Below are 26,719 nucleotides of genomic sequence, written 5' to 3'. Positions count from 1 at the left end.
AGAGGATAAGGTGGAAGAGAAGAAGGATTGGAAGAATAGTAGGAGGAGAATGGGAGAAAATTCAGAAGAAAAAGTTGGAGAAAGTGACAAGAAGTGGAGAAAAGGAGAGAAAGGATAAAGATACTAATGAGAGCAAGATGTAGGCGTAGGAGAGGAGAAGATGAGAGGGACAGGAGGCGAAGGAAGTAAGAGAGGAGAGGAGTGGGAACGGGGAGAAGGGATACGTTGGAGGAGAAGATGGATGGGAAGAAAAGCAGGAGGGGAGTAGGGGAGGATGAGGAGCAGAACAGAGGATAGATGGGAGGAGAGGAGTTAAAGTGAAGATAAGGATAAGAAAAGGAAGAGTCTAAGAGAGGGGGATGGAAAGATGAGCAATGAGAAATGGGAGAGAGACAGAGCCGTCTGGCTTGAGGAAATGCAACACTCGGAATGACGAGAGAAGGGAGCAAAAATAAGAAGGAGGAGGAGGAGGAGGAGGAGAGGAGGAGAAGAGGACAAGATCAGACAGGGTGTATAGTTGAGTAAAGAAAAAGCAGAGGAAGTCGACTGGAACATCTAAAGACATCTACAGTCACAGACAGAACACAGGAGAGCAGGACCAGAGCAGCAGCTACAGAGGAGTGGGAGGAGAGTTACAGCAGCACTGAAGGCAAGAGAAGCCCTGACTTCGAGGAACGAACACACACACACACACACACACACACACACACACACACACACACAAGAACAGCATATAGAGAAAAAACACACAAAGCATTGCGTAATAAAAATGTAAATCTTATTAATGTTGTTGTTTGTAAACAGACAGGAGGAGTCACGGAGGGGGTCAAAGGTCACTGTGGGTGGTAGAGGTCAAAGGTCAGAGGCCAGCTCAGGAGACGAGAGGTGAGGATTTTCGGAGTTGACGCAAAGAACGGTTTGTGTTTGTGTGTGTGTGTGTTACTTACAGCCGACATGGTGTACTCCTGAGTGTGTGAGAGAGGCAGTAGGAGAAAGAAGAAGGGATTTCACTCGTTTATTTGAACAGGAGAGGAAAATAAAGGAGGGAGACTGAGAGAGAAAAAAAACTGCAGTTTTTTCGTGTTCAGTCCTCAGGCAGTGATTCATTTAAAGGGGTAATGACTCGTGAATAGTGAGAATCGTGCCGGCACAACATGACATTTGGTGGGTGCTTTCATCCAACACACATCCCGGCCCCGGCTCGCTTAAAGCACGACTGATTCAAAGTTGTTTTTGGGCGCCAGGCGATGACGAAAAGCACACAAAACCAGATATATGCGCCGTGCCGATGAACAATCAAATTTAGCCCCGTTCTAAACACTCGCAAGCACATTATTTTTTTGCTTTGTGTGTATTCTTTGACATCAATCACTTCAGTTCAGTCTTTAGTAAAACAAGAAATGGTTGGAGGGATAAAAGTGGAATTAAAGAGTTTTTGTTCAAACAGAAATATGAGATAGGATCCAAAATAATACACCGTGAAATAGGGGACATGATGCAAATTAAAGCGGAGGATTTCAGATGTATTGATCCAAGGCGCGATACCAAGGTTGTGCTATCCAATAAAGCATGTTTATTCAACTTTTCAACTGCAAATCTTCTTAAATTATTCAGTTTTGCCGTGTATGTGGTATCTGGGCTTTGAAACCTCAGTCCCCCCGGTGAGTTAATGACTGCAGCAAGCACACACACACACACAAACACACTCATCCAACACACCATGTCTCCTCTGTGTGCCGCTGTGGTAATGACCGCCTTTAGCCCTGCTACTGATCTCCTATGCATGTCTGATTTACATATTTCCCAGCACCCCTCTGAGCATGGTAACTGCGTGACCTTTTGATGTTCTGCAGTGGGCGAAACAGTCACAGATGCTCGCGGACACACGCTCATACATTAGCTATCATTAGATGTGCTAAGAAGCGAGGAGGACTGGTATTAAATATAGTCTCTGTGATCGCTGTACCAATATACTTTCATTTATACAGAGTCTCACATGGAGTGCCCAGCTGACGGCGGCCTGAGCCCATTAATCCAATTGTTTTTCTCCCTCCATCGTCAAGGTTACGATTACCCTTGGAAAAAACCCCAGTGCAAGGACGGGAGTGTGATTATCTGGTGCCTGGTTAGACGTGATGCATTATCGTGTACGTTAAACCATTAAAAGAAAATGTCTTGGCATTCACAAGGTGTCAGTCAAGGCAAGTCGCTCACACAAGTGTCGAGAAGTTGTGTGAGTGTGCAGCATCTGCCATGTTGGGCAAGACAGCGTCTCACACACATACACATACACGCACACACACACACACACACAGGTGCTCACACACACATGCTCGATGTACAATACCTGGGATGAAATACTGTTCTCTAGCTAATGGAGAGACAGAGACAGAGAGAGTGATAGTGAAAAACAACAAAATAACAAAAGGCTAGTCTAAAATTAAAGTACTGGCTCTGTGTGTGTGTATGTGTGTGCGTGTGTGTGTTGGGGGGGTCATTTATTCTTTAATTTATTTTTTTTAAATAATTGATACTTATGATTTTGTATTACTACGCTGTTGTAAATTGTTTCTTTAATTACCCTAAACAAACTTAAATATCTTGATCTATAATTTACATGCAAACACTTACACACAACAGTACTCAATGTCTTTTTACACTTGATTTCATGATTTTTTAAATTGAATTTATGTTGTGATTTGTTTCTTTATTGACTCTATATAATTTTAAATTACTTATACAGCAGCTCTACACACACACACACACACACACACACACACACACACACACACAGGCTCACACTTTTTGTTTACTCTTCCACTCAACACCTGTTGGATTTGTTTTGTTGTTTATGTATTTATTACAATTGATACCTTTGATTTTGTATTGATATATTGCTGTTAATTGTTTCTTTGTTGACCTAGACACACTTAAATTATTTATACTGCTGATCTATTGTACACATGCATAAACAAACACACACAAAATTAATAGGTAAACATATATGAGACATATGAGGTATCAATGTATATATAAATGTTTATATATGTACTGTATACATATTGTTCTATTGTGTTTATTAATTTTATTACCTACATTATTCTGTTGATTATTATTGTTGTTCATGTAATCAGCTGTTAATTTCATTCAGTCTTTAATTGTGACCGTGCTTTGGCAACACATGTCAAATGTCATGCCAATAAAGTCGACTAAATTGAAAAAAAAAAAAAAATCAAGAAAGCAAGACAGGGAGAAGGAGAGAGATGCCAGAAAAGGCCGAAAACAGGGAGCTAAGGTTAGTAAAGAGAGGCTGAGGGGAAATCCCAGCAGGAAGACACAGAATGAAAACACAGGACAGTGAACAGTGAATCAGTTTAGGTATCATGTGAAGGGGTCTGTATACATGTGAACGCCACATGTGTTTATTACCTGAGCAGCGGAACTTCTTGCTCTTGATTTGTCCAATCCGTTTGTTGGCGAGGCGCCGGGGGCTGGTGCAGCGGGCACCGCTTGTCTCGATGGGATTGTCCTGCAGGTAGTCTGCCAGCCACTTCAGATGGCAGTCACAGATAAACGGATTTTGGGCTAAGTGACTGATACACCCACACACACACACACACACACACACACACGCACACACACAGACATGGACACATGGAGCACACAAGAACACACAAATAAGCTGTTAGAACATTACACACTTGTGAACATTCCCTTGTTTTTTTGAGTGTGTGTATGGGCAGAAACAAACCTGTTTGTGATCAAATGGCAGGTGTGTAATAAAAATCATGTGTCAGAACACATCAAGCATCAGCACATCAAAGAATTTTGGACCCATATAAAAGACATTTCAGAGGAAAAACACCCCCCCCAAAAAAAAAAACAACCCTGAAAGCTAGCCAACTAAGCTCGCTGAGAACACACAACATGTGAATAAATCAGCTGTGGAGTTTCTTGGAAACTCATTTCTCCTCTTTTGGGAGATACTAAACACCTAAACTCCCTATGCCAAGCTAGCAGTGAATGTGTCCACTAAATACAGAGTATTAATACTAACAAATGAACCCACAAACACCATAATACCTGAGTACACTAGAGATTTTGTAACTACAATGTAAAATCCAGGCCTCAAAATGTAACCTCTTTCAACAAAACCCAACTGACTGCAGTGTGAGGCCAGGCAAAGTTCACAAAGACACAAACTGACTTATGTTACATGAAAACAGTGTCTTTCCAGGGCAAATCTCATTAATTAAAGGTGTGTGTGTGTAAGATTTAGAGGTACATATTTGCAAACTGAATATAATAGGCTTTTCATACTTATGTTTTCATTGGTGTATAATCACCTGAAACTAAGAATTGTTGTTTTTGTCACCCTAGAATGAGCTGTGTAAATATTTACATACAGAGCATGTCCTCTTCCACAGAGCCTGTCATGTTGTTCTACAGTGCCTCAGAATGGACAAATCAAACACTGGCTCTAAATAGGACCACACACGCTTGGCACACGGGAGAAGTTTCACTTGGCTGCAATCTGCTACCTCACCACTAGATGCCACTAAATCCTACACACTGGAAAGGAAAAGTCCACCCTTGAATACTAGGACACCATTATAAATCAGCCTGTGATGTACTCTGCATTACAGGAGCTAGTTTTTGTGTTATTCTCTACGAAGGGAAGCGCACTAATGAGAGAGTTTACTCTCAGACAAGGACCACGTTTAGACAAGAACGTCCCCACTAAAAACAGAAGTCTTTACTTTGCATTTTTAAAAATATCCGCGTTCATATAATAAAATTGTGAAACCGATTCTCATTTACAGACATCTCCAAAAATAAACGTAAATGCTGCAGTGTGCATGTCAGGCCAGTAGTTGGCGGTGTAACTTTGTAATGAAACTACACAGAAGAACACCATGCGCGTGTGTATAAAGGCGTTCTTCGACAGAGCAATGACTATAAACAAACAAGAAGACAATTTCAAACACACGCAAGAGAACTGACAGTGTTAATAAACTCAGTAGAGTCAGCAGCACAAACACAGCTCAGACGTCCACTTTTGTTGATTTTGTTGTCCTGCTACTTGCACACTGCAACAGAAGGGGTGGCATTTTCAAAAAAGTACACTCTGGAACCCGGTTTTAAAAGTTTGCATTTTAAGAGTCATGAAATGCCATTGCCATTGCCAAACTGCAACAAAAAAATCAACATTTCATACAAAAACTGTGGCAGTGTAAACAGCCCCAAAGAATATTTAGCAAAATGGTGAAATTGTCATTGTAATCAGTATTTACCTCTTTTATTATAGTGTATAATTTGAAATATAAATGGTGCATTAAAAAAGAAGTTATTAATATCCTTAAAGATGACAACAAAACCTGCTGTTTACTTCTGATTTTTAAGATAACTGAAAACTGATTTTAAACAACACAATGCTCCCAGAAATCCAAGATGCATAAACAATACAAACACTACTGCTGTTTTACCTCACACTGAAGTTATTTCTGCTGTGCTATTCTGAAAATATAATTGATTTTTGTTTACATCTGCAATATGATAATTGCCAGCTACTGCCCAAAATTTCACACCTTCTTATTATCGGTGTGTGTGTACGTACAGTGTTTGTATGGCTCTTAGCGACGAGAAGGTTCCCTTGGCGATGGTCTGGAGCTTGTTGTCATATAGTGAGAGCAGATTGAGGTTGTGGAGGTCCTGAAATGCGTCCACGCGCAGACATGCTATCTTGTTAGCATTCAGTAACCTGAAAGAAAAGAGCGACAGAACGAAGGAGAGAGAGAGACAAAGAGAGAGAGAGAGAGAGAGAGAGAGAGAGGAAGATAGGATGAAGGTTTATCCTGTTATTATTCTTCGATGAGTGTTTCCAGTGTTACAGGTCATGGCTTTCAATCATGATGTCTCCACTCTGATGACAATGTTTTAGGTAAGCACTTTTCAGCAGAATATCAATGAGATGCGGATGTGAGCTCTTAGCTACAACTCCAACTTTGTGTGTGTGTGTGTGTGTGTGTGTGTGTGTGTGTGTGTGTGTGTGTGTGTGTGTGTGTGTTTGTGTGTCTACTCACAATAGCTGCAGAGAAAACAGTCCCTCAAACAGCGCTTTGGAAATCTCAGTGATCTTGTTCCCGTATAGCACCCTGTGGAGCACAAACACTGCATTAATAAGTTATGAATAAGACCACACATATTATCCAGTGCTATTATTAATATTAACACTCAGCACACACTGTAAAGAGAGTCAAAATTATACCCTCTGCCCTCCGTTCCACTAGCATCTGTTTCTGCTGGGGACGTTTGAGGGAACTACCTTTAATCAAACATGAAATTAATATTTTGTTGTAGCTCCAATTAATCTTTGACAGTGTGCCTGTGAATGCTGCATTCAAGCCAAAGTATAACAGACCTTCACTGCAAGCAGCCTATGAAACAATGGTATTTTGAATCCTAGGTATGAGTAATAGCGTTTACAATATCTTATAAAATAAATTATGAACACGACTAAAATTTGTTTATGTTTATGGTTTCAGCGAGGATGTATATGTTTCAGATATGTAACACAATAAATGTAAGATATTTAGGCTATTTATTCAGTGTGACTGTATGCTTAATCATGGGTGTAACCATCTTGGAATAAGGCTTTAACAAGTCTGCCAACTAAAGGAGTTGAACTTTGCTTTTAACTAAGGAAGACTGCAGAAACAGCCAAAGAAAAACATTAAGACCTGAAACGATAAGACCGTAATTAGGAATAACACTTTTTTTCTCTCTTTTTGGCTTCTTAGTTACATTAAAATCAAGGGCACTCACAGAGCGCAAACCCAGGCTAAATGCCAGCCGTGCTCAATCAATAATTACTGGTTTTACCGTTGTCCCAGACAGCGTCATTGCCAAAGTGTAACACCATATTTACACTTGACTTGTCAAAACTTCTCAATATATAAATTGTTGTGCAAGCAGTTACCTAATTGTTCACACCAGAAACAAATTTTTCAATCTGCTCCTGTGCTCCTCTCTAGTCATACTGAGCTCTGTCTCTGTCTGCTTGTATGTCTGCTCGACTCTCTTGCTCTCTGTTAGAGATAGGAATCATAATAATAATTACATATACAATACATCTATTATATTGTTCATAATAGATAATCATTGCGGTATCTTGCCAGATCTGCTCGCAGCTCACAGAAAGAAACCACTGAGGCGGTGAATGGGTCACAAAACAGAGATTTTCCCCAGGAGACTAGTGCTGGAAACTGTGAACTTTGGGTGAACTTTGGCTAATTTTAAGGTATGTCATCATCATGATCCTTTTTCTAAAACCTAACGTCAGTAACTTTACTTGCCTTAACCTAATTTCCATAATTTAAATTACATATTTTTACGCCAAGGACATAATGTCATTAACTTGTAGAATATCGTACAAACTTTTGTATGAGGATACACTGAGGATTCACAGGCCAGAAGTGTTGATGTTGGACTTGAAGCTTCTGGTCAACAGTTGGCTGTTAGCATTAGCAGACAGCCATAGAGGAGAGCAAGAGAACCCAAATGCTTGGCTTGTCAAAACGACGTAACAATTTATACTTGATGTTCATAATAAAGTCATTTTATACATCACACATGGAACGAGCTGCAATAAATCCTGTGCATTCGATATATCGGCCACCCCTAAGCCACATTTGCTTGAGACAGAGCCATTTGTATATTTTCCAGTTTAACGAAAGTGAAAAAAATTAGTTTGAAAACGCAGTGATTCCGATCTGCTTCAAAAGTCAATGCATTTCTCTTTGGCCCAGTCTGCACCCTTTCACCAAGTTTCATTAAAATGGGGCATGTAGTTTTTCTGTAATCCTGCTGACAATTAAACAGACAAACGCACAAACAGCAGGGAAAACATGACCTCCTTAGCGGAGGTAATAAACAGTGAAAACACTGCGCCTTTGTGCCAACACCTGGCTGTAAGTAAACACTACAGACATAAAGTATAACTGGTTCCGAACACTTTTCATCTAAATGTCACAATAAAAAAAAAACCTCCTCCATGAATCTGGCTCCGGTGTGCATAATGCACGTTTTTATCAGTGAAAAGCCTTTTATAAATACATCAGATTACAAACAGGTCAAGGCTGAGACTGCCACTGCCTGGCCCAGCACATACCTCAGATGCACACACACACACACACACACACACACACACACACACACACACACACACACACACACACACACAGAGTCACTCTCAGAGAGCTATCAGTCATCTTTACGCTCCACGCTGAGTTGAACTGTGTGTGTAGGCAGTCTAAAGACATGTGTTTTAGATTGGCTTTTATTTCATTGTGCTGAGTGGCTGTCCCTGAGAGACCTGAGGTTGGGAAACACACGAAGCAGGGAGTGGATGCTTCATTTATGTCTCACACACACATTAGCACGTATCGTTTGGCGCGCTCATACGCACGCACGCACAGACAGAATCGATGGCTCATTTACATCCTCTCTAACCAAAACCCCGGCACACAATGAACACACAGCTCAGTTTAATGCGAAAGCCATACTGTATGTGGTGTGTCAGCATGAATGTGTGTGTCCCATTCTCTCTGTGGTGAATGTGTAATGAGGTGGCAGAAGCCTCCATTCAGCAATTCAGCGTTTATGAATTATTGACTTTGGAGAGACGAGACCTTAATATAACTCCTTCATGAAATAACTCTACATCCCTCGCTCCCTCTGCTGCTCCTCTCTCCGTCTCCTTCTCCAAAGCTTCACACGCAAAGCAGATGGTCCGACCCGAGATTCAGGCTGCAGAGGAGGCCAACGACACAACTGTTCGAATCAAAAGTGCATCTGAAATGTCTTTAGGGCACAGTTAACCCTTTGAAACCTGGATTGATATCGGCTTTCTTGCGCTGTGCTCAGACGCCTTTCACAAGCATTAAAAGCCTTTGAAACCTAAGAAAATTTATTTGGTTTCTTTTAAAACTTGGTAAGAAAGGCAATGAGCAAGAGATGCTGCACAAGAAAGTGTAGTTTGTTTCCTACTTTCCAACAAAATTAGGAAACGGTGACAAAAAAATGACCTGAAAATTAGTTTAGGCAAGAGATGAAATTACTTGAAATTTATTGTGAGAAAACAGGGGGAATGTCCAGAAATGTTACATATAGGCCCATATGTAAGTGTATATTAGCACAGTTTATTCCATTTTTTTAAATTTTTAAAACAATTTTTACAGTTACAGTTTTCTCATTTCCAGGTCATTGTGTGGGCTTCTTTTCAGATCTTTTTTTTATTATTATTTTTTAAAACTTTTTTCTTAACAAATTTCTTACTAATTTTGAGTATTTTCTTGTTGCTCAATGCCTTCACTCCATGTTTTTTTTTTAAAAAGAAATCAAGTCCATCTGTTCAGGTTTCAAAGAATTAAATGATAATTCTAGTTCTTGTCATTTTGTAAATTTTGCTGTGAGATTTGGCCATTATTTCCATCCATGATAATAAGATAATGAATTCAACAGGGCTGGAATAATGAGCTGTCAGATGATCAGACTTTTTTTATACAAACACCTGGGTTAGCCAAACAAAACAGAAATGAAGGTGAAATTATTACCAATACCGAGTAGGTTATAGGTGCTTACTTTGACAAAGCTAACTGTTCGTAGATTTGGAGTGCTGTTGGAAGGTACAAATCGGTTATTTAGAGCACCACACTCTCGGAGCAGCAGAGTGTACTCCTGGCACTCTGTCTGGGGAGACGGAGCAGCAGAGCGCTAAGCGGAGTGAATGTGTGATTATGTTTACCGTGTGTTAATTCATGTAGAAATAAACCACTCTGTGTTAACAGCGCTCTCATTTTAGTATCGTGTCAGATTTGATTTAAAACACACTGTATGTGTTCAGTTTGTTGGTTTGTTTGAGGATGAGAACAACTCATTTGGATTAGAAAAGTATTTTTGGGTTCATTTTTCCAAACCCAAAAGGAACAGAGCAGAGCTGCCAATGCTTATGTTAGCCTAAACTCCAATATGGTTTTAGCATTTACTTTTGGAATTACTGCAGAGTCCTGAATGGGGCTTTGTCAAATGTGATTGACTTGTGACCCCACATGATAATGTAGCTAACTCATAATATGCTGACTCTTGGCCTTGAAGGTAAGGCTAGGTTACTTTTTAACTAAGGAAATACTTAGTCCAGCATGCTTATGTTTGTAGTTTAGATCATGTATTATTTAATCCATTTATCATAATCTTCTATCCTTGGCGACAAAAAGGACACCACCCTGTAAACTCTTTAAATGCAAAGTTAAGAGTCCCACATCACAGGTGCTAAGAATCAGTTGGACAATTGTTGTTTGGTTGGACAGGTAAAGTGTACGGTCAGCTATTACCAAAACGCTCCACTGTAATCCATTCCTTCAAGAAATGCACCAGACTATGAAGCCAATTTTTGTAATGACCAACCACCATTTTCCAGGTTTGTCATATAATGCCATCGGGCCCGAAAATTACTTTCCCCATAGATTTGCATTGGGAGAGAGATGTCTGTAAATCACTTTTTTGAGAGCCCACAAAATGACACTTGAAAGATTTCAACTTGCTGAGCCAGTCGAAGTCTCTGGGCGTCTGCTCTATGGTCCCAATGATGCAGTAGATCTGGGTAATTTTACACCCGTGAAGTCAAACGTTTATGTGCAACAAAGCGACTGAGACTTCTTGGTTGAAAATGCACCAAGCATGCTTGCTTTTATTTTCCAGTAAAATGAGGGATAATTTCTTTTCTCCACCATAGAAAGTGGTTTAGATAACTGGGCTAAACTGTTGACCTGTGTATAACCTGCTTTTATTGTCCCCATTACTGCTCACATTCTTGTGGCATTATTATTATGTTACCCTATCTCAGAAATTAACTTGATGAGTATAGTGTTAGCTAAAAGGTATGGCTTAAACAACAAAACCAAAGAAAAAGTGTAGTACAAATAACATTTTTTAAAAGGCTTAACAGTGAAATGTTAAATATTCCTTGCGAGGAGGGCCATGCTGTGGTGTTTTGTGTACACTGCATCTTAAATACAAACATACAGTACTTACAGAGAGTTGAGGGAGCGCAGACCTTGGAAGGCGTCCGAGGCTATCTCTGATATCTGGTTGTTACTCAAGTCTCTGTGAAGAACAGATCCAAAGAAAAAAAGGGAAACAGGAGACAGAGAGGCAAAGAGCCAGAGAGTCAGCGAGGGAGTGAGAGAGACATGAAAAGTTAAATACGGACGTCAAAACAAACAGGACGGAAACACAAGTTTTGTGTTGAGTTGACAGAGTGCACAATACATGGATCTCCTCATCTACTCACATCCTGCGCAGCTTCTTATAAGGAGAAAAGGCTCCAGCTGGAATCACCTTGATGGCGTTCTGCTCCAGTCGTCTGGAACCAAACACACACACAGACCATTGAGGAGCGACGTTAACATTTCCATATCAGAGAGCTATCTGCACTGTATCAGCGACCGCCGCTCGTTCCCGCAGGCTCGGCTGAGGGGAACATTCCCAGATAAGGTGCTTTGATGACCACTGCCAAAGTCTGTCAACTTTCTCTGATCTTTCGCCCTCTTCAACATGTGTATAATCAGATGCACACAAACACACACACACACACACACACACACACACACACACACAAACACACACACACACACACACACACACACACACACACACACACACACACACACACACACACACACACACCCCTAACTATCTGGGCAGTGGTCCATTCAGAGCCAGTCTGACTCTGTGACAGTCGGGTCCATACAAACCGAGCCAGGCCAGGAGGGAGAAAGAGAGTGGGAGGGGGCAAACAGAAGAGAAAACAGACCCAAACAAGCGTTCTCTAAACATTTCACATGTGCAGTCACTGTGACAAGAAAGGCGGTGGAACATGATTTGCAAACCAACCATTCGATTGTGAAACATTTCCCTAAAATGAGTTTGTTTTTCATTTGCTGTTCTCGTCTGTTCTGCTTTATTCCAGTCCTTCCCTCAGCGCTAACATGTTTGAGTGATCACACAGGAGGGCTGAAGTGTAATGTAACGTGTTTTGTGTTTATGCTATTTGTGACAGGTTCAAGTCAAATTCAAGTCAATCAACAACAGTCAACAAACAACAAAGTCAAATCTTAAGTAAAAAGATATGAGTTCAATTACAGTGTGAAATTTCAACAAAGAACGTCTCCAGTCTCAAATAAAATGAGATAAGTACAGGTCAGCTTTCAAGTTTTGACAGAGCAGGTCTTCATTCAAGTCTCAAGTCATTTGTGTGAAGTTTCGGTCAAGTCTTAAGTCATGTCACGGCACGTCTGAAGTCAAGTTTTTAATAAATCAAGACAAATCCAAGTCAAGTCTTTAAGTATTATCCTAGCAAGTCTCAAGCCAAGTCTCAAGTATATCAACACTTGTCAGAGTCAAGTAATAATTAGGAGTGTAATTCAAGTCTTAGGCCTTAAAAAACAGGTTACAAGTCTGAATCAGTTAATCTAAGTACAAAGTCAAGTTCTAAATCTTGATTCTCAAGTCAATTGAGATAAGTCCAGTTGAAGTCTCATGTTAATTGAGACACGTCCTTGTCTTGCTTAAGTCAGTCAAGTCCAAGTCAAGAAGTCAAATCTCAAGTCTGGTCAAAATATGTTTGAAGTTAAGTCTCAAATAATTCAAGAGTCCAAGTCCAGTCTCAAGTCATGTCATAGCAGGTCTGATCTAAAGTCAAGTCTAAAAGAGACAGAGACAAATCTCAAGTCAGTCAAACAAGTCAAATCTCAAGTCTGATCAAAGCATGTCCCGAGTCAAATTTGAAATCAATCTAGCCAGGTCTCAAGTCAAGTTTCAAGTAAATTGAGATTAGTGAAGTCTTATGTCTTGTCATTGCAGGTCTGAAGTCAAGTCAAAATAAATTAAGACAATTCTAAGTCAACTCTAATGTCTAGTCAAAGCATGTCCTAAATCAAGTCTCAAGTAACTACAAACAAGTCCAAGTTAAGTCAAAAAGTTGTGCACTAGTCGCAGGATTGGTAATTTGCCTTGAGCAGAAATCCTATGGTCCCACTTGTCAGCCCAGAGCTTTGCATAGCTGCAAAGTCCATTCACCATTTTTCAAACCAGGTTCCTAGTCAGAAAGAGGCAGGATGCAAATAATAATTTTTTTTTTTTAATTATTCAGGCAAAGTTGAGTCTTCATAAGCAAAATCTTTAAATTCTTACCTCTAGAATAACACAGCATTTTAAGATTTTCCATTAAGAACATTGTTACATGGTTGTTTTTCACAGGGCTGAATAGCTGACTAATTCCTTTACTGGTTAGACCAAGTAATTAAATAATCCAGATGTGTGGCTATGCGAGGCCTGTCCAGTGCTGTTATCTAATTTTCTCCAGGTTTTTACCAAAGCCTGAGACTTAAATGTTTTTGCACATATAAGTGAAGTCTAAGAGTGTCCAAGTCACATCTAGAGTCCTACCCCCCTCAAAATTGGGCCAAATAAACTGTCCTAAATCTGGCTGTCGACTCTGCCATCACTAGGAAGTCAAGTCCAAGTCTCAAGTCTACAGCTCTGCTTTTGTCACTTTAAATCTGCTGACTATATTTTCACGATGCCCCCCTTTAGATAGCGATATGATTAGTCTTGTCCTTCACATTAATCTTTTGATTCTTCCTTCCTTGTCCCTTCATTATTTTCTTAAGCAGGAGAGAGCTGCATGACCAGGCTCTCTCATTTCACAGATGTGTGGTTTTATTCCACTGCACAGAGAGAAAGAGACGTAGTGAAACAGAAAGTTCGAAAGAAAGAAGGAAAATGGAGGGAAAGAGCAAGAGAAATATCACTGCACCAGGAGTGGAGTGCAGGAGAGAGAGCACGTATGTGTGTGTGTGTGTGTGTGTGTGTGTGTGTGTGTGTGTGTGTGTGTGTGTGTGTGCCGTACATCTCAGTGATGGTTTCAGGCAGGTTGGTGGGTATTTCTGTAAGTCCCTTCCCTCTGCAGTCCACGATGTTGTTACTGCAGGTGCAGGACTCTGGGCACTGTAACACGCTGCAGGAGGAAGACGATGACGACTGGTGACCTACACGGAGACAGAGGGCCAGTATTATCCAAGGATAATAGTTCTGCTTTGGTGTTAATCCCAAAGACGAAGGATGTTGAGAAAGTGTGAACCAGAAGCAAAGTGTGCAGGTGAGAGAAAGACACTGTCACTAAGCGTGATAGTGACCTTGTCTATTTACTGCAATAACACCTGGGTCAACATCTGTTTTCTTGTGCTGCATTCACATGCCTTTCAGTAGCATGCAAACTTCCAAAACCTGAGAAAATTGGTTATATTTCTTTAAAAACGAACAGGACAAAAGATAATAAGCAACTTGGCAAGAAATGTCATGCAAATGTCCTGCACAAAATAATAATAATTTTGTAAAAATTTGTACTTCTCTCCTTTTCAAATATGAAAACCACGTCATCATGTGATTGACAGTTTCTTTTGCTTTATGTTTTTCATGGTCTGCAAATATTACTTTACTACTTTACTACTTACTAATACATTACTGAGTCTGTCTGCTTGTTTGTATAATCATTTCTCTGTCTTGTCAAATCGAATCAAATCAAATACAATAAATATAAACAAGGAAATGACCTGAAAATTAGCTGGAGGGATTATTAGATTTTTTTTCTTATGAAAAAAAAGAGGGAAAATGTCCAGAAAACTATATTCATAATTGCTCGTTCATAAATTTAATTATCCATTCAAAATTAGGTTAACCCCCCCCCCCCCAAAAAAAACAGCACTTTCTTGTGGACATTTTCTTTGTTTTGTTTGTTTTTTTTATTTTTGTTTTTTTCTTCAAATTAATTTTTTTTGCCTATTTTTGAGCCATTTCTTATTCACTTGCTCATCGGCCTGTTCCCATTATTTTTTAAAGAAATCACGCCAATTAGCTCAGGTTTTAGAGGGTTCAAGGCAAGCCATGCAATGAAAGATGAGTACTTGCCTTCGTCCCCATCTTGAAAAGCATGAACAAACGAGACAAAGCAGAAGCTGGGTTTGCTACTGTAAAAGCGAATGTAAGTCACGAAATACACAACAAAGCAAACAGTCGACTAGACCTACCTGTGCAGGCAAACTCCTTCTTCTGCACCTCCGCCACGTTGTGCCCCCTCAAGTGCGGTGGGGCCATGCATTGCGTGTAAAGACCCAGACGGGGGCGCTGTCGCAGCCACTCTGACAGCCAGGCCACGTGGCAGTCACACTGCAGGTTGTTGGAGTGCAGGCGACTGGGGAGGGAGACGAAGAGGAGGAGGAGGAGAGGAGATGGAGAGTATGTGGCGAAACAGGTGGAGGGGGAGGGAGAGGAGAAATAATAGATTTGAGGACAGGGGGGAGACAGGAGGCAGGGTGAGAGGAGGCAGGGAGGAAAAGGTGCAAGTACAGATCGATCAATCAATTGTACAAACAGGCACGGATGAGAGGAATCCTTCTCGTCGGGACAGTAATGTGTACCAAATACTCGGCGGTGCCACTTACAAGGTCCTGAGCTTTGGCATGTGGTTGAAACTGGCCACAGACAGCCGGCTGATGTTGTTGTTGTTGAGGGTGCTGAGGAGAGAAAAGAGCAGAAAACACAATGCCACACATATTCATTGGACTCTTCTGCAGTCACAGACATAAAGAAGTGGCTTAGTCAGCAAAGGAGGGTGCAGAAGTTGGTGAGTGTCACGTAATTGGTGTAACTGCTGAGAGGTGAATCGTGTCTTTAAATTAAGTCGCACCTTGTTAACTACAAGATCTGTAGTTTTAACTCTTACCGCCTACAGAGTCTACTTGCTAACTGGCTCTCTTATCAGCTGTCTCACTAGATTAAATCAGTCTGTGCCCCTTGCTTTTTTTCAGACACAGCATCAAATGATATAACTGAGTCATTTCATTTTGGAGTAATTAGACTGCAGGATGCGCAACAAATATTTGACATCTTGGCAGAAATTACACTGAATACATGTCTCGGCTAGCAAAATGAGCATTTCAGCACTGATATTTGTATAACAGTAACAGTATAACAAATCAACGAAAAAACAGCATAGGCTGGACACATAGAAATGTACATTTAATGAAATCTCTAAAAAAAAAAACTTTGCAAATTCACAGAAGTATTTCACTGATGGAAAAATGTCTTAAATGTCTAAAACTGGGCTGTCTATGCAGTAGAAAGATGCAAAATACTTTTAAAATTGGTGCCACATGACCAAAGAAAAAGAAAAAAAGGCTTCAGCATTCACTTTTGCTTAAGAAGTAGAAAACCTACAATTACAAGAATGCATTGTGTCACACCAGACCAATATACTCTCCCACTGGTGGGTGAGATTGTGAATTTTGACACAGGAAACAATATGGCGGCCAACTCGGAGAAATATATCATAATATGACAAACAACCTCGAATTATGGCTAAACAGTACACTAAAATGTGTTCCCAAAACATTTGAAGTGAGAAGTAAAAAAAACAGTGACGAAATCTTTGTTAATATTTGATCAGCACTACTGTATACACATACAGCCAAACAGCGCACTAAAATATTTTAGTACTTTTTTTATATCAAAAGATGTTTTAGGTGAGAAATAGGTAATACAGTGACAATGGTTACAATTTGTGACCCTAGCTCTTTTTGCATAGGCTCTGTGGTTGATAGTTTATATTAGTAGTTAGTTATATAACTAGTTTATATTCTACTCTAGTCATGAGCACGCATTTGCTCACCAATTTGTATAAATGTTGCTGGCCAATCAGGATATGTCCACCTAAATTAGTGCGGAACCCACAGTACATACTGGAGGCATCTCTCTCTTTCAGTCCCTCTCTCACTAAACTTTTTTACCCCTTTTTCCACCAAATTAGTGCATGCACGCATGTTTTCACTGGTTAACCCGATGAAAAAAAGCATTCAGATTGCTTTTGCCAGAAGACCAGAGCTGTGTACACAGCGCTGTGTGGGTTGATTTGGTGTTTGCCATTACTTTTTCAGTTCCTCTTTCAAAATCAGTGCAAACTAATTTGGATTGATTTTTAGAGCTGCCCAGGTGGAGACGGATGATAATAAGTGGCAGCCCATCATTACATCTCACCAGTGAAGAAGCTGAAATCAGTGCGTTCAACTGAGTCATAGGTGATAGCTGTGATTGCTGATTCTACACTTTCCCATTGCATTAAAAAGATGGATGTTAGCAAGTTTTAAACATTTTTTGTGCAGTGAGAAAGAGGCTTTTGTGTCTGGGGTGGCAGCCATACGTAAATGCAAAAGTACAAGCTGTAGTTTGAGCAACTTGCCGAGAGCCATCTGGCAGATTTCAGCTGTAAGATGAGCTGGGGGATCAGGGTGCAGGTCAGATAGCGGTAAGTTTACCACAGTTCACATACAGCCCACATTGGTATGATACAAAGCTGGTTAAAAATCAGCAAAGCATTCCTGTAAGTGTCAATGAACCTGACTTCACTCAAAAGTCAGTTCAGCATTCACACCACTCCACATGAAATATCTATATCTGACTTTTCTTTTTCCTCATAATTTGATGAAAATTAATACCTGTCATTAAAAAAATTAACCAGTTTCTCAGCCGGGCTGACAAGAAGTCTGTGCAGTGGCACTAATGACGTGGTGATCAATCCATTCATTATGAGATGACAGCGAGACTCCGTGATCGGGCATCAAGTGTCATTCCTGAATATACATGAAACTGTCTTTTTTCGGGAGCTGCACGAGCAATGCAGTCTTTCAAAGGTCAACGAGGGTATTAGCTGTTTGGTGTCCCGCTGCTGGTAGCGCTCATCATTCATCTGCTGTTGTTAACAGGCTAACTGAATAAACAGGTACTCACAGCACTTCCAGGTCACGTAACGCTCGGAAAGCTCCATCTTCAATACAGCTGATGTGGTTGTAGTCCAACTGGCTGCACACACAAACACACACAAAAGAGAAAAAAAGGAAGCTGCTGGGGGATGTAAAGGTGTCTTACAGTATATCTTGAGGTGAAGCCAGACAGCCAACTCATCACCAACCTCCCTCTGTCTCCCTCGCACTCACTCACTTTCTCTTTTGGTTCACTTCTGTCTCCTGAGCTCATTGTTCTCCGCAGATGTATTTCACAACGAATTCATCTCTGTATCCATTCCCCTTTCCTGCTCTCTTCTATCTGACGTCTAATTTGTATGCGCTGCTCTTTACCTCCTTCTCTCTCAGTCTCCCTCTCCCCCTTTTTTTCTCAGAATCGCTTTGCTGAAACAATTTAATTAAGACATAAGGACAGTAAATCATGTGCTGTCACCCGCATGCTAATGCACACACACAAACACAGCGCCCTGTCCTTTTATAATAATTACAAGGCATTTCAAAAAAATTATCTGATGTGGGGGAAAAAAAACAGGATGCAGCCAAAGAGTCCAAAAAAATCCATATATCTAGAATTACTGCTGGGTAATTACTTTACCTGCAAAATGACCAACAATTATCTTCAATCATCATAACTATGACTGAAGCAAAACAAAGAGGGAAAACAACAGAAATGCCAGTGACGTGACCACACACACACACACACACACACACACACACACACACACACACACACACACGCACACAGCTGCTAACGAGCAGCGGTGCCAGTCAATACAGCAAGCAGGAGGCACATGACATTTAACACAATGAAATATTGATGCACAGGCACATGGGGGTTGTGCACATTTGCAAACACATTGAAAATCAAGTGACAGATGTGCGCACACACACACACACACACGCACAACAAGTACACTGCAAACACACACACACACTGCAAAATCTGACAAGTTGATTTTACTTAACAAAAACCAGGAAACTGATTGCCTCAAAATAAGTAAATAAATATAACAATTAGTCTTAATTTGTGTTTACTTTATGTCTAATTGTTAAGTTTACTACAATTTAGTAATATGTACTTGATTCTGTGATGTTGTTGCAACTTAAAAATGACAAGTTTAGTTAAATCAAGCTAAAATAATTTTTTTTTTCGCAACTTCCGATATCCAAGTATACTGTACTCTATCTGAATTTTGCTGGTTGCAAATTAGTCAACCATATAATAAAAAAATGGCAAAATCCTCTTTGTAATGATCAAGTTAAGTCAGACTTACTTTGTTTACTGAAATTGCTAACAAAAACAAGATCATTCCAATTGTTATTTTTGACTTGCAACAACTTCATTTCAAATTAAGTAAATACAGCTACATTTTGAGTAAACCTATTATTTTAACCCTTTGAAACCTGGAACAAAGTTAGTTTTCTTGTGCTGCATTCAAACATCTCTCACATGAATGCATTCAAACCTCTGAAACCTGAGAAAACTGGTTTGATTTTGTCCAGAAACATTGGGAGAAAGCAACAAGCAACTTTACAACACATGGCCCAAAAAATTAGCAAGAAATGAGTAAAACGAAGAAAAAAAACCAAAACATAAAATAAACAAGAAAATGATCCCAAAAATGATAAAAAGATATAATTATAATGACTATAAATATAGTTTTCTAGACATTTTCCTCTAGATTTTGATAATTACCACCTATTTTTAAAAACCCATTGTTAGGTCATCCTCTTCATCAGCTTTTACTAATTTCTTGCGATTTGTGGGACGTTTCATGCCAAGTTGTTGATTGCTTTTCCCTCTATGTTTGTGAAAGAAATCTAACCAATTTGCTGAGGGTTAAAAGGATTAATGTAGATCAACTTGACAGATTTTACAGTGTAAAGCCAAAGTGCCACTTACAGGTTCTTGATCTCCACAGCTCCCCTGAAGGCTTTCCTAGGGACCCCCTGGATCTGGTTCTCGCTGAGATCACTGGACAGAGAGAGAGAGAGAGAGAGAGAGAGAGAGAGAGAGAGAGAGAGAGAAGAAATAAGGTGGCAGAGTTAAGCCAAGCTGTCACAGAGCCACTTGCTTTGCAGTGCAAGTACTTGATGTAATCACCAAAATGCGGCGGGGGGGACTTCAGTTCCAGACAGATCATCTGCGAGATTGAGTTCCCTCGCACACAGAGTACTCCTTCGCCAAATATAATCAGCTGTCCCTATTCATCTCTCAGCAGCACAAAAAAACGCTCTCTCTCCGATAAGTGTCCACGTACCCGGAGCCAATTCAATTGTCTGCTTTGAACATCCATCCAACTCAGGTATAAGACAAGAAGAGAACAGCTCAAACAACCTGTAGGGGGCACTAGTGACCTCCACTTGTGACAGAGCTTCCTGTTCCTCCTCTCATCTCTCCCACTCATCTCGCCCCCGCCACCCCCCTTCCCCCCCCCCCTCCCTCCTCTGCTTTTAAGGAGTGAGTGATGGATGTGTGTGTGCGCGCTGGGGTTTACAGAGATTTAATTTTCAGCCACTTTAACTAAGCCGCAGCTTGAAAAACAGCACAAAAAAAAAAGAAAAACACTAAATTTATGGTAGTTGGTGACACACACACACACACACACACACACAGATGCAGACATGTGTGCTAATACATGTTCCCCTGACTCACTCACACGAGTACATAAATACACTCCAACACATGAACAGGTGTCTCACATAAACTAAATCTACCGCCCGCAGCCAAGTGAAACGCATGCTATCACTGGTTGGTATAGCAACTTGATTTAGTGAAGGACACACATGCATAGGTGCTGAAGGATGTACACACAAATAGTTACATGAAACGAGGTGTAAAGCACGCTCGCACACAAATATAAATGAAGTAATGTAAAGAGGAGGGATGGGAATGAGGTCAGCTGTGCGGAGGATGCAGATGTATTACAAGATGGGAAATGCAGGTAATAAAAAAAAATCAACTTGTATCATCTCATCATCTCAACATCAGAGAACAACTCGGGAAATTGCATACTTAGACATTTTAACCCTTTAAAACCTAAGCAAATTGACTTGATTTCTTTCAAAAACATAAAAAGAGTGCAATGAAGACCTTAAAGACGTAGGCAAACATTATAAAGAAGTTCATTTTTAAAAATTACAGGAAAAATACCTGTAATTAGCACAAAAAAACAGGAATAAAATAAATTAATAAATATAAAAACAATTCTAGGACCACATTTAAATATATAATGGAATGGTTCATGCCATGTTGCAGATTGCCTCTTTCTTTGCCTTTTTCCATGTTTTTGAAAAACATCAAACTAATAAATTTGCTCTTGTTTCAAAGGTTTAAATGCTTGTGAAAGCCGTCTTTCGCAAGTGACGCAACAAAACTGATGCCAGTACATTTTTCAAAGGGTTAATGGGTTTTCAGTGTGTCTGTCGTACGCCGCCAAAGCTCCAGACAGACTATTTGACCTTTCACCGCTGACCCTCCAGCTCTTGACCTCAACGGTGGCACCAAGACCTCCACCGTGCTAATCGGCTAACAGCTAATGCAAAACCAAATTCCTCACATTCCTGCGTGTGTGATCATACGATCATTGCAGCAGGTATCATTCGCTTACTGCTTTTCCACCTGCTGCTTCTATACCTGCAGCTTAAGTCATCATTTGTTGCTAATAATTAAGAAAAACAACAGAGAGGGGGAACTTTGAGTGGTTGTATTATTCATTTTTCAGGATTATCTTTTGTAATGTCCAATTAAAATGACAAAACTAGTAAGTTTATTGCCACAAAAGGTGAAATTGAACGCCTCTTCAGCCTCCAAGCCTGGTCCTTTCTATAACTTTATTTAACCCTTTGAAAACTGGATCGACATAACTTTTCTTTAGCTGTATTTAGAAGTATTTAAACCTTTGAAACCAAAGCAAATGTTGTTTCAATTCTTTTGAAAGCAAAAAAGGCAATGAGCACCTTGCCGAGAGATGTCCCACAAATTGATGGAAATTCACTGATTTAGAGAAAATAATAGAAAAAATATAGATTTATATATACTTAAAAAACATATTTATAATTATCAGAATTATATATTTAAAATTTATTCTAATGGTTTTATAATTATTTTTAAGCCCTTTTTTGTCTTCTTTTTTTGTATTTGTTGTGCTAATTATCAGATAATGTTTTTGTACATTTTTACTAATGTCTTCAAATTTTGGGGTCATTTCTTATTAAGTTGCTCATTGCCTTTTTGCTATGTTTTGAGACAAAATCAAGACAATTTGCTCTGGTTTCAAAAGGTTAAGGCGTTTTGCATTATACAAACATACACACACACATACAAACACACTGCACATATACACACGTCACTCCATATTGTACCCAGCACTTATCCCTCCCTGCCTCCATAGGGCTGGATTTTGATTGACAGCTGAAACAGCGGGGGGGGGGCACAAAGTCACAATGTAAAAAACTTCCTCTGGTAGCTGTAGCTTGTTAGCAAAGGGACAGATGTTTGCAGTGGTAGTGAGGAATAAAGGCCTTACAGTTCTACACCCACTGATCATGACATCTGCAAGGAAATGTTAAAGATGTTTAAACTGCTTCCAAACTAGCTATCAATCCTGTGAAATCTACATAAGCGAGTATACTTTTCCTCTGTGGAGGTTTGTTACTAATAGCAGGCCAAGTTGCAAGATGTTCAAAAACTGGGCTCTTTTGCATCCACGTATTAATCTGGCCATCAGTCAGCATCATAGTCTAATAAAAAACAGTGAAAGTTGATGCTTTCTGCAAATACAATAGAATTAAAACTTATTTTGATTTAAGTATTTTATTTAAAGCTACAGTTGGCAAATTATATAAAATTAATTTCTGTCACATTTGCTGAAACTGTCACTGTATCCTGACAGCAGTACATGAGACAGAATGTCTGTGAAAAAAAACCATGTTCCTTCCCGTTGTAAAGCTTTTAATGATGTTTGCTTGTCCGCCTCGGCTGAAGGAAACAACCAATCAGAGCAGAGGAAACTCTAATGCAGCTATCAATTATGTCAAATGCTGCTCGTGAATTGAGGTCCAACTGTGAAACTAGGCACAGATGTTGATGTCGGTTCTTCCTATCATTGTGAAGCAGAATTCACCAAGCGTTGGATTGTTCACCCACTAATAGGGAACGTGAGCTGGGTTTAGACCGTCGTGAGACAGGTTAGATTTTTATTTGATCAGCGCGATCAAATAAAAATCAAGATTCTGTTACTGTGTTGCCTGTTTCTCACCTCAAATGTATTTTTTATTTTTTAGTGTACTGTTTAGCTGTAAAGTGAGAAAGTTTGTGATTGCCGTGTTAAACACAGTCGAGCTAAAACAAAGCACTGCTCACTAGCTGGAGACAACTCTCTCATTTTAAAGCCACTGGGACTAGGAGCAGTACTGGAGTAGGAGAAAAGACATGATTGAAATGTCCTTTGAAACCAATCCTTGAGAACAGGGACGAATTATATATATATAAAAAAAAAAAAACGTACAAAAAACGCATCAAATCACTTATTTCATTTCTGGGGAGAAACATTTTTTTTTAAATTTATATGTATGAAATAACTTTGATTTAAAAAATGTTTTGATATGTTTTCATTTTTTAACTTCTTAACTTTCCCCAGTAAAGACTTCACAACTTCAAGTAATAATGAAATGTGTTAAAAGCCTTTAAAAAATCTAAAACTAACAGGACGAACAAAAAAAGTCAGTGTAAAGCTGTACTGCTATATTCATCTATGTTTTAAAGTATATATATATATATTTAAATGTTGGCCCTTTAAAGATATGCCCTAGATTTTTGTCAACTCCATCAGAATTCTACAAAAACATAATTTAATTGGGCATAAAAGGAGAAAGCCATGCCGCAAGGATTGCTGTTTCACTTTCCAAAAAGTAAGGTTTTTGTCCCAGTTCTCAAAAAAAAGAAGTGGTGTACTACAGTGTGGATATAGTGACAGTTTTAGCAAATATGACAGAAAATTGTTTTTATAAAAATTACCAACTATAGCTTTAACCCAAAATGCCAAACATCTTCTGGTTCAAGCCTCTCAAGTGTGAGGCTTTGCTGCTTTTCGCCGTTTTGAATTACGCTGAATCGGACATCTGTGGATTTTGGAGTGAGCAGTCTGATAAAACAAACAAGCCGAAGACATCATCAGAAATCAGAAGTGGCAAAAATAATTCTTACACAGAATTTAAACCTCCAACAAAATCTAAAATCGTCCTCATTATAAGTAAATAAAGTACTTTTAACTAATTTAATTTAAGTTGGACTTCACATATGCACAAGACATCCATGTGCACCTGTACCGGCCTACACACACACACACACACACACACACACACACACACACACACACACACACACACACACACAGACACAGCAAGTTCGCATCATGTTTCCATGCTCTCTGATGCCGAGATCAATCAACCTGATCCTGGAATGAGACTGTACAAACAGATGTAGATAAAAAAGAGGCTTCACTTTTTGCTGCTTTACACACACAACACAAACATGTGTGTATCTCTCCTCATGTGCGCACACACACACACACACACACACACAAACACACACACAGAGCGGCTGGTCTGAATCAAAAAGAGTGTATCCTGATACTGTTTTTACAGGACCAGAGGGGGTTTGGAAAACAGCCGTGCGCCTTTAACCGCTGGAACTCTAAAACCAAATAAACAGTGCAAAAGTGCTCCTTAACCCTACGCAAACACACACATTCATTCACACACACACACACACACACACACACACACACACACACACACACACACACACACACACACACACACACACACACACATACACACAGCATAGTGTGCAACCTGCAGTTTGCATCCACTTCATGTGCCTATCGGATGTAGAAATCAGAAAGAACTTGTTAATGTGTCGAATGTGGGGAGCTGACAGCTTGACAGTTTGTGTGTTTTAGGCCGCACACAGACCTCACTGTACACGACAGCACACGGTTAACTAATGTTGGCCAGAGTGTGTTTACACACACACTTAACATGCTCATCTGGGAGCGTACAACTCACTTTTACATTTACAGTAATGCAGCTACGGTAAACACCATATGAAGGTGGGGGGTTAAAGTGTATGATTGGTACGTGAGGAATGGTGCACAGCTAGGATGCTCAACTTGCTTTGCTTGGGGGCCACTTTTGCAAAATGATAGGATGCCAGGGGCCAGTCGCAGCAGTCCTATATATGCTTCTAGGATTTTAGGATGTTTCTTGGATTTAGAACATTTTCAGATTTCTCAGATTTCAGCATGTCTCAGTAGTTTTGATGATGATGTTAGGACATTTTAGGACAGGTTTTGGGAAATTTTTATAGGATTTAGCATGGTTCTTGGACTTCAGTAGTTAGAACATTTCACAGATTTTTTGAATGATGATGTTAGGACATTTCTCTAGTTTTAGGACATTTCTCAGATTTTAGGACATTTCTTGGATTTTGGACATTTCTAGGATTTCAGCATGTTTCTAGGATTTTAGGACGTTTCTAAGATTTTAGGTAATTTCTACAATATCTGGACATTTCTAGGTTTTTTTTTATAGACATTTCTAGTGTCTTAGGACGATTCTAGGATTTTTGGACATTAAGGTCTTAGCTAGTACCTCTGTCGGGTAAGCAAAGAGATCCTTCACTGGCATTTTTTTGATAGACAAGCTCTATTTTGATGCTATTATATGCACATTATGTATACTAAAAGTACTAAAACAATTCCCAGTGTTGAATTACTTTATTTTTATTGTGAATTAGAAAATGGTCAGGGATCCACCTGGTACCCTATCAGGCGTCAGATTTGCCCCTGGAGGCTGTAAGTTGAGTATCACAGGTGTACAGTGAATAAGTGTGCGTGTGTGTGTGTGTGTGTGTCTGACAGACACATTTATCTTGTGATGCACTGAGATGATTGGAAATTGATTTTTCACGTCCCTCTATCCCTCTGTCCCTGTGATCTACGACAAGAGACAGCACACACACACACACACACACACACACACACACACACACACACGTGAACTGTCACACACATGTGCACACGCACAGTACATGCATACACATGTGATTGGCAGTCTGATTTAGTGAGGGGCTCTTAAAGGAGTGCAGGAGGCCACTCTCAACCCTATTCATCACTCAGACCACCAGACAGAGAGAGAGGGTGAATAGTAAGTTTTCCCCCTACGAGGAAATTGACTTCTCAGGGATTTAGGAGTGGATTTTCTCCCTCAGTTTTGTGCCAAGGCACCTGATTCAATTTCATCTTTAGTTAAATGGTTTGGTAGAAATCCCACCCACAACTTTCCCTCTCTTTCTCTCTTTATTCTCTCCTGGCTTCCTCTCCCCTTCCACCCTCTTTTCTGTCTCTCTTCCTTTTTCTCTGAAATTGGTCTTTTGGACTTCCCCAAAGTTTAACCCCTAACCTCTGCCCTTGTGCCTAAAACCAGGAGGTTACCTTCATTAAAAGAGGCTCCTGCTGAGCCCAGTGTGTGTGTATAAGAGTGCGTGAGTGAGCTTGTGTGTTTTTTTTTAAGGGGCCGGAGGTATTAAATCCGCACAGGAACTATATCACGCTGCTAAGTTAAGAACCCTCTGAAACATGCACACACACACACACACGCACGCTCACACACACACACACACTCTGCTGCTGGAAACTGACAGCTGACAGCACACTGCCATGATGCAAAGATGGAACGCACACTTCACTTCAAGGAATACTTCACCCACAAAATCACCATTTTTATGTACAGTATATCAG

The 26,719-nt window shown here is 39.9% G+C and overlaps 1 protein-coding gene across 2 annotated transcripts in view; it reads right to left on the bottom strand.

Moving 5' to 3' along the window:
* slit2 (slit homolog 2 (Drosophila)) overlaps positions 1-26,719 on the bottom strand; it is a 128,739-nt gene that overhangs the window by 30,315 nt on the left and 71,705 nt on the right. The window contains exons 5-15 of one of the 2 annotated variants that reach the window (XM_042484929.1): positions 19,819-19,890; positions 17,902-17,973; positions 15,561-15,632; positions 15,147-15,310; positions 13,970-14,108; positions 11,351-11,422; positions 11,092-11,163; positions 6,084-6,155; positions 5,618-5,761; positions 3,430-3,593; positions 2,348-2,371 (exon numbers count right to left, since the gene is read on the bottom strand). In XM_042484929.1, the coding sequence (XP_042340863.1) occupies positions 2,348-2,371; positions 3,430-3,593; positions 5,618-5,761; positions 6,084-6,155; positions 11,092-11,163; positions 11,351-11,422; positions 13,970-14,108; positions 15,147-15,310; positions 15,561-15,632; positions 17,902-17,973; positions 19,819-19,890 (1,067 nt within the window). The remainder of the gene's footprint in view (positions 1-2,347; positions 2,372-3,429; positions 3,594-5,617; positions 5,762-6,083; positions 6,156-11,091; positions 11,164-11,350; positions 11,423-13,969; positions 14,109-15,146; positions 15,311-15,560; positions 15,633-17,901; positions 17,974-19,818; positions 19,891-26,719) is intronic. The other variant, XM_042484930.1, reaches the window with a different exon arrangement.

Source organism: Plectropomus leopardus, chromosome 4, assembly GCF_008729295.1.
Source record: "Plectropomus leopardus isolate mb chromosome 4, YSFRI_Pleo_2.0, whole genome shotgun sequence".
Lineage (NCBI taxonomy): Eukaryota > Metazoa > Chordata > Actinopteri > Perciformes > Serranidae > Plectropomus > Plectropomus leopardus.
This window is presented reverse-complemented; position numbering and strand designations above follow the sequence as displayed.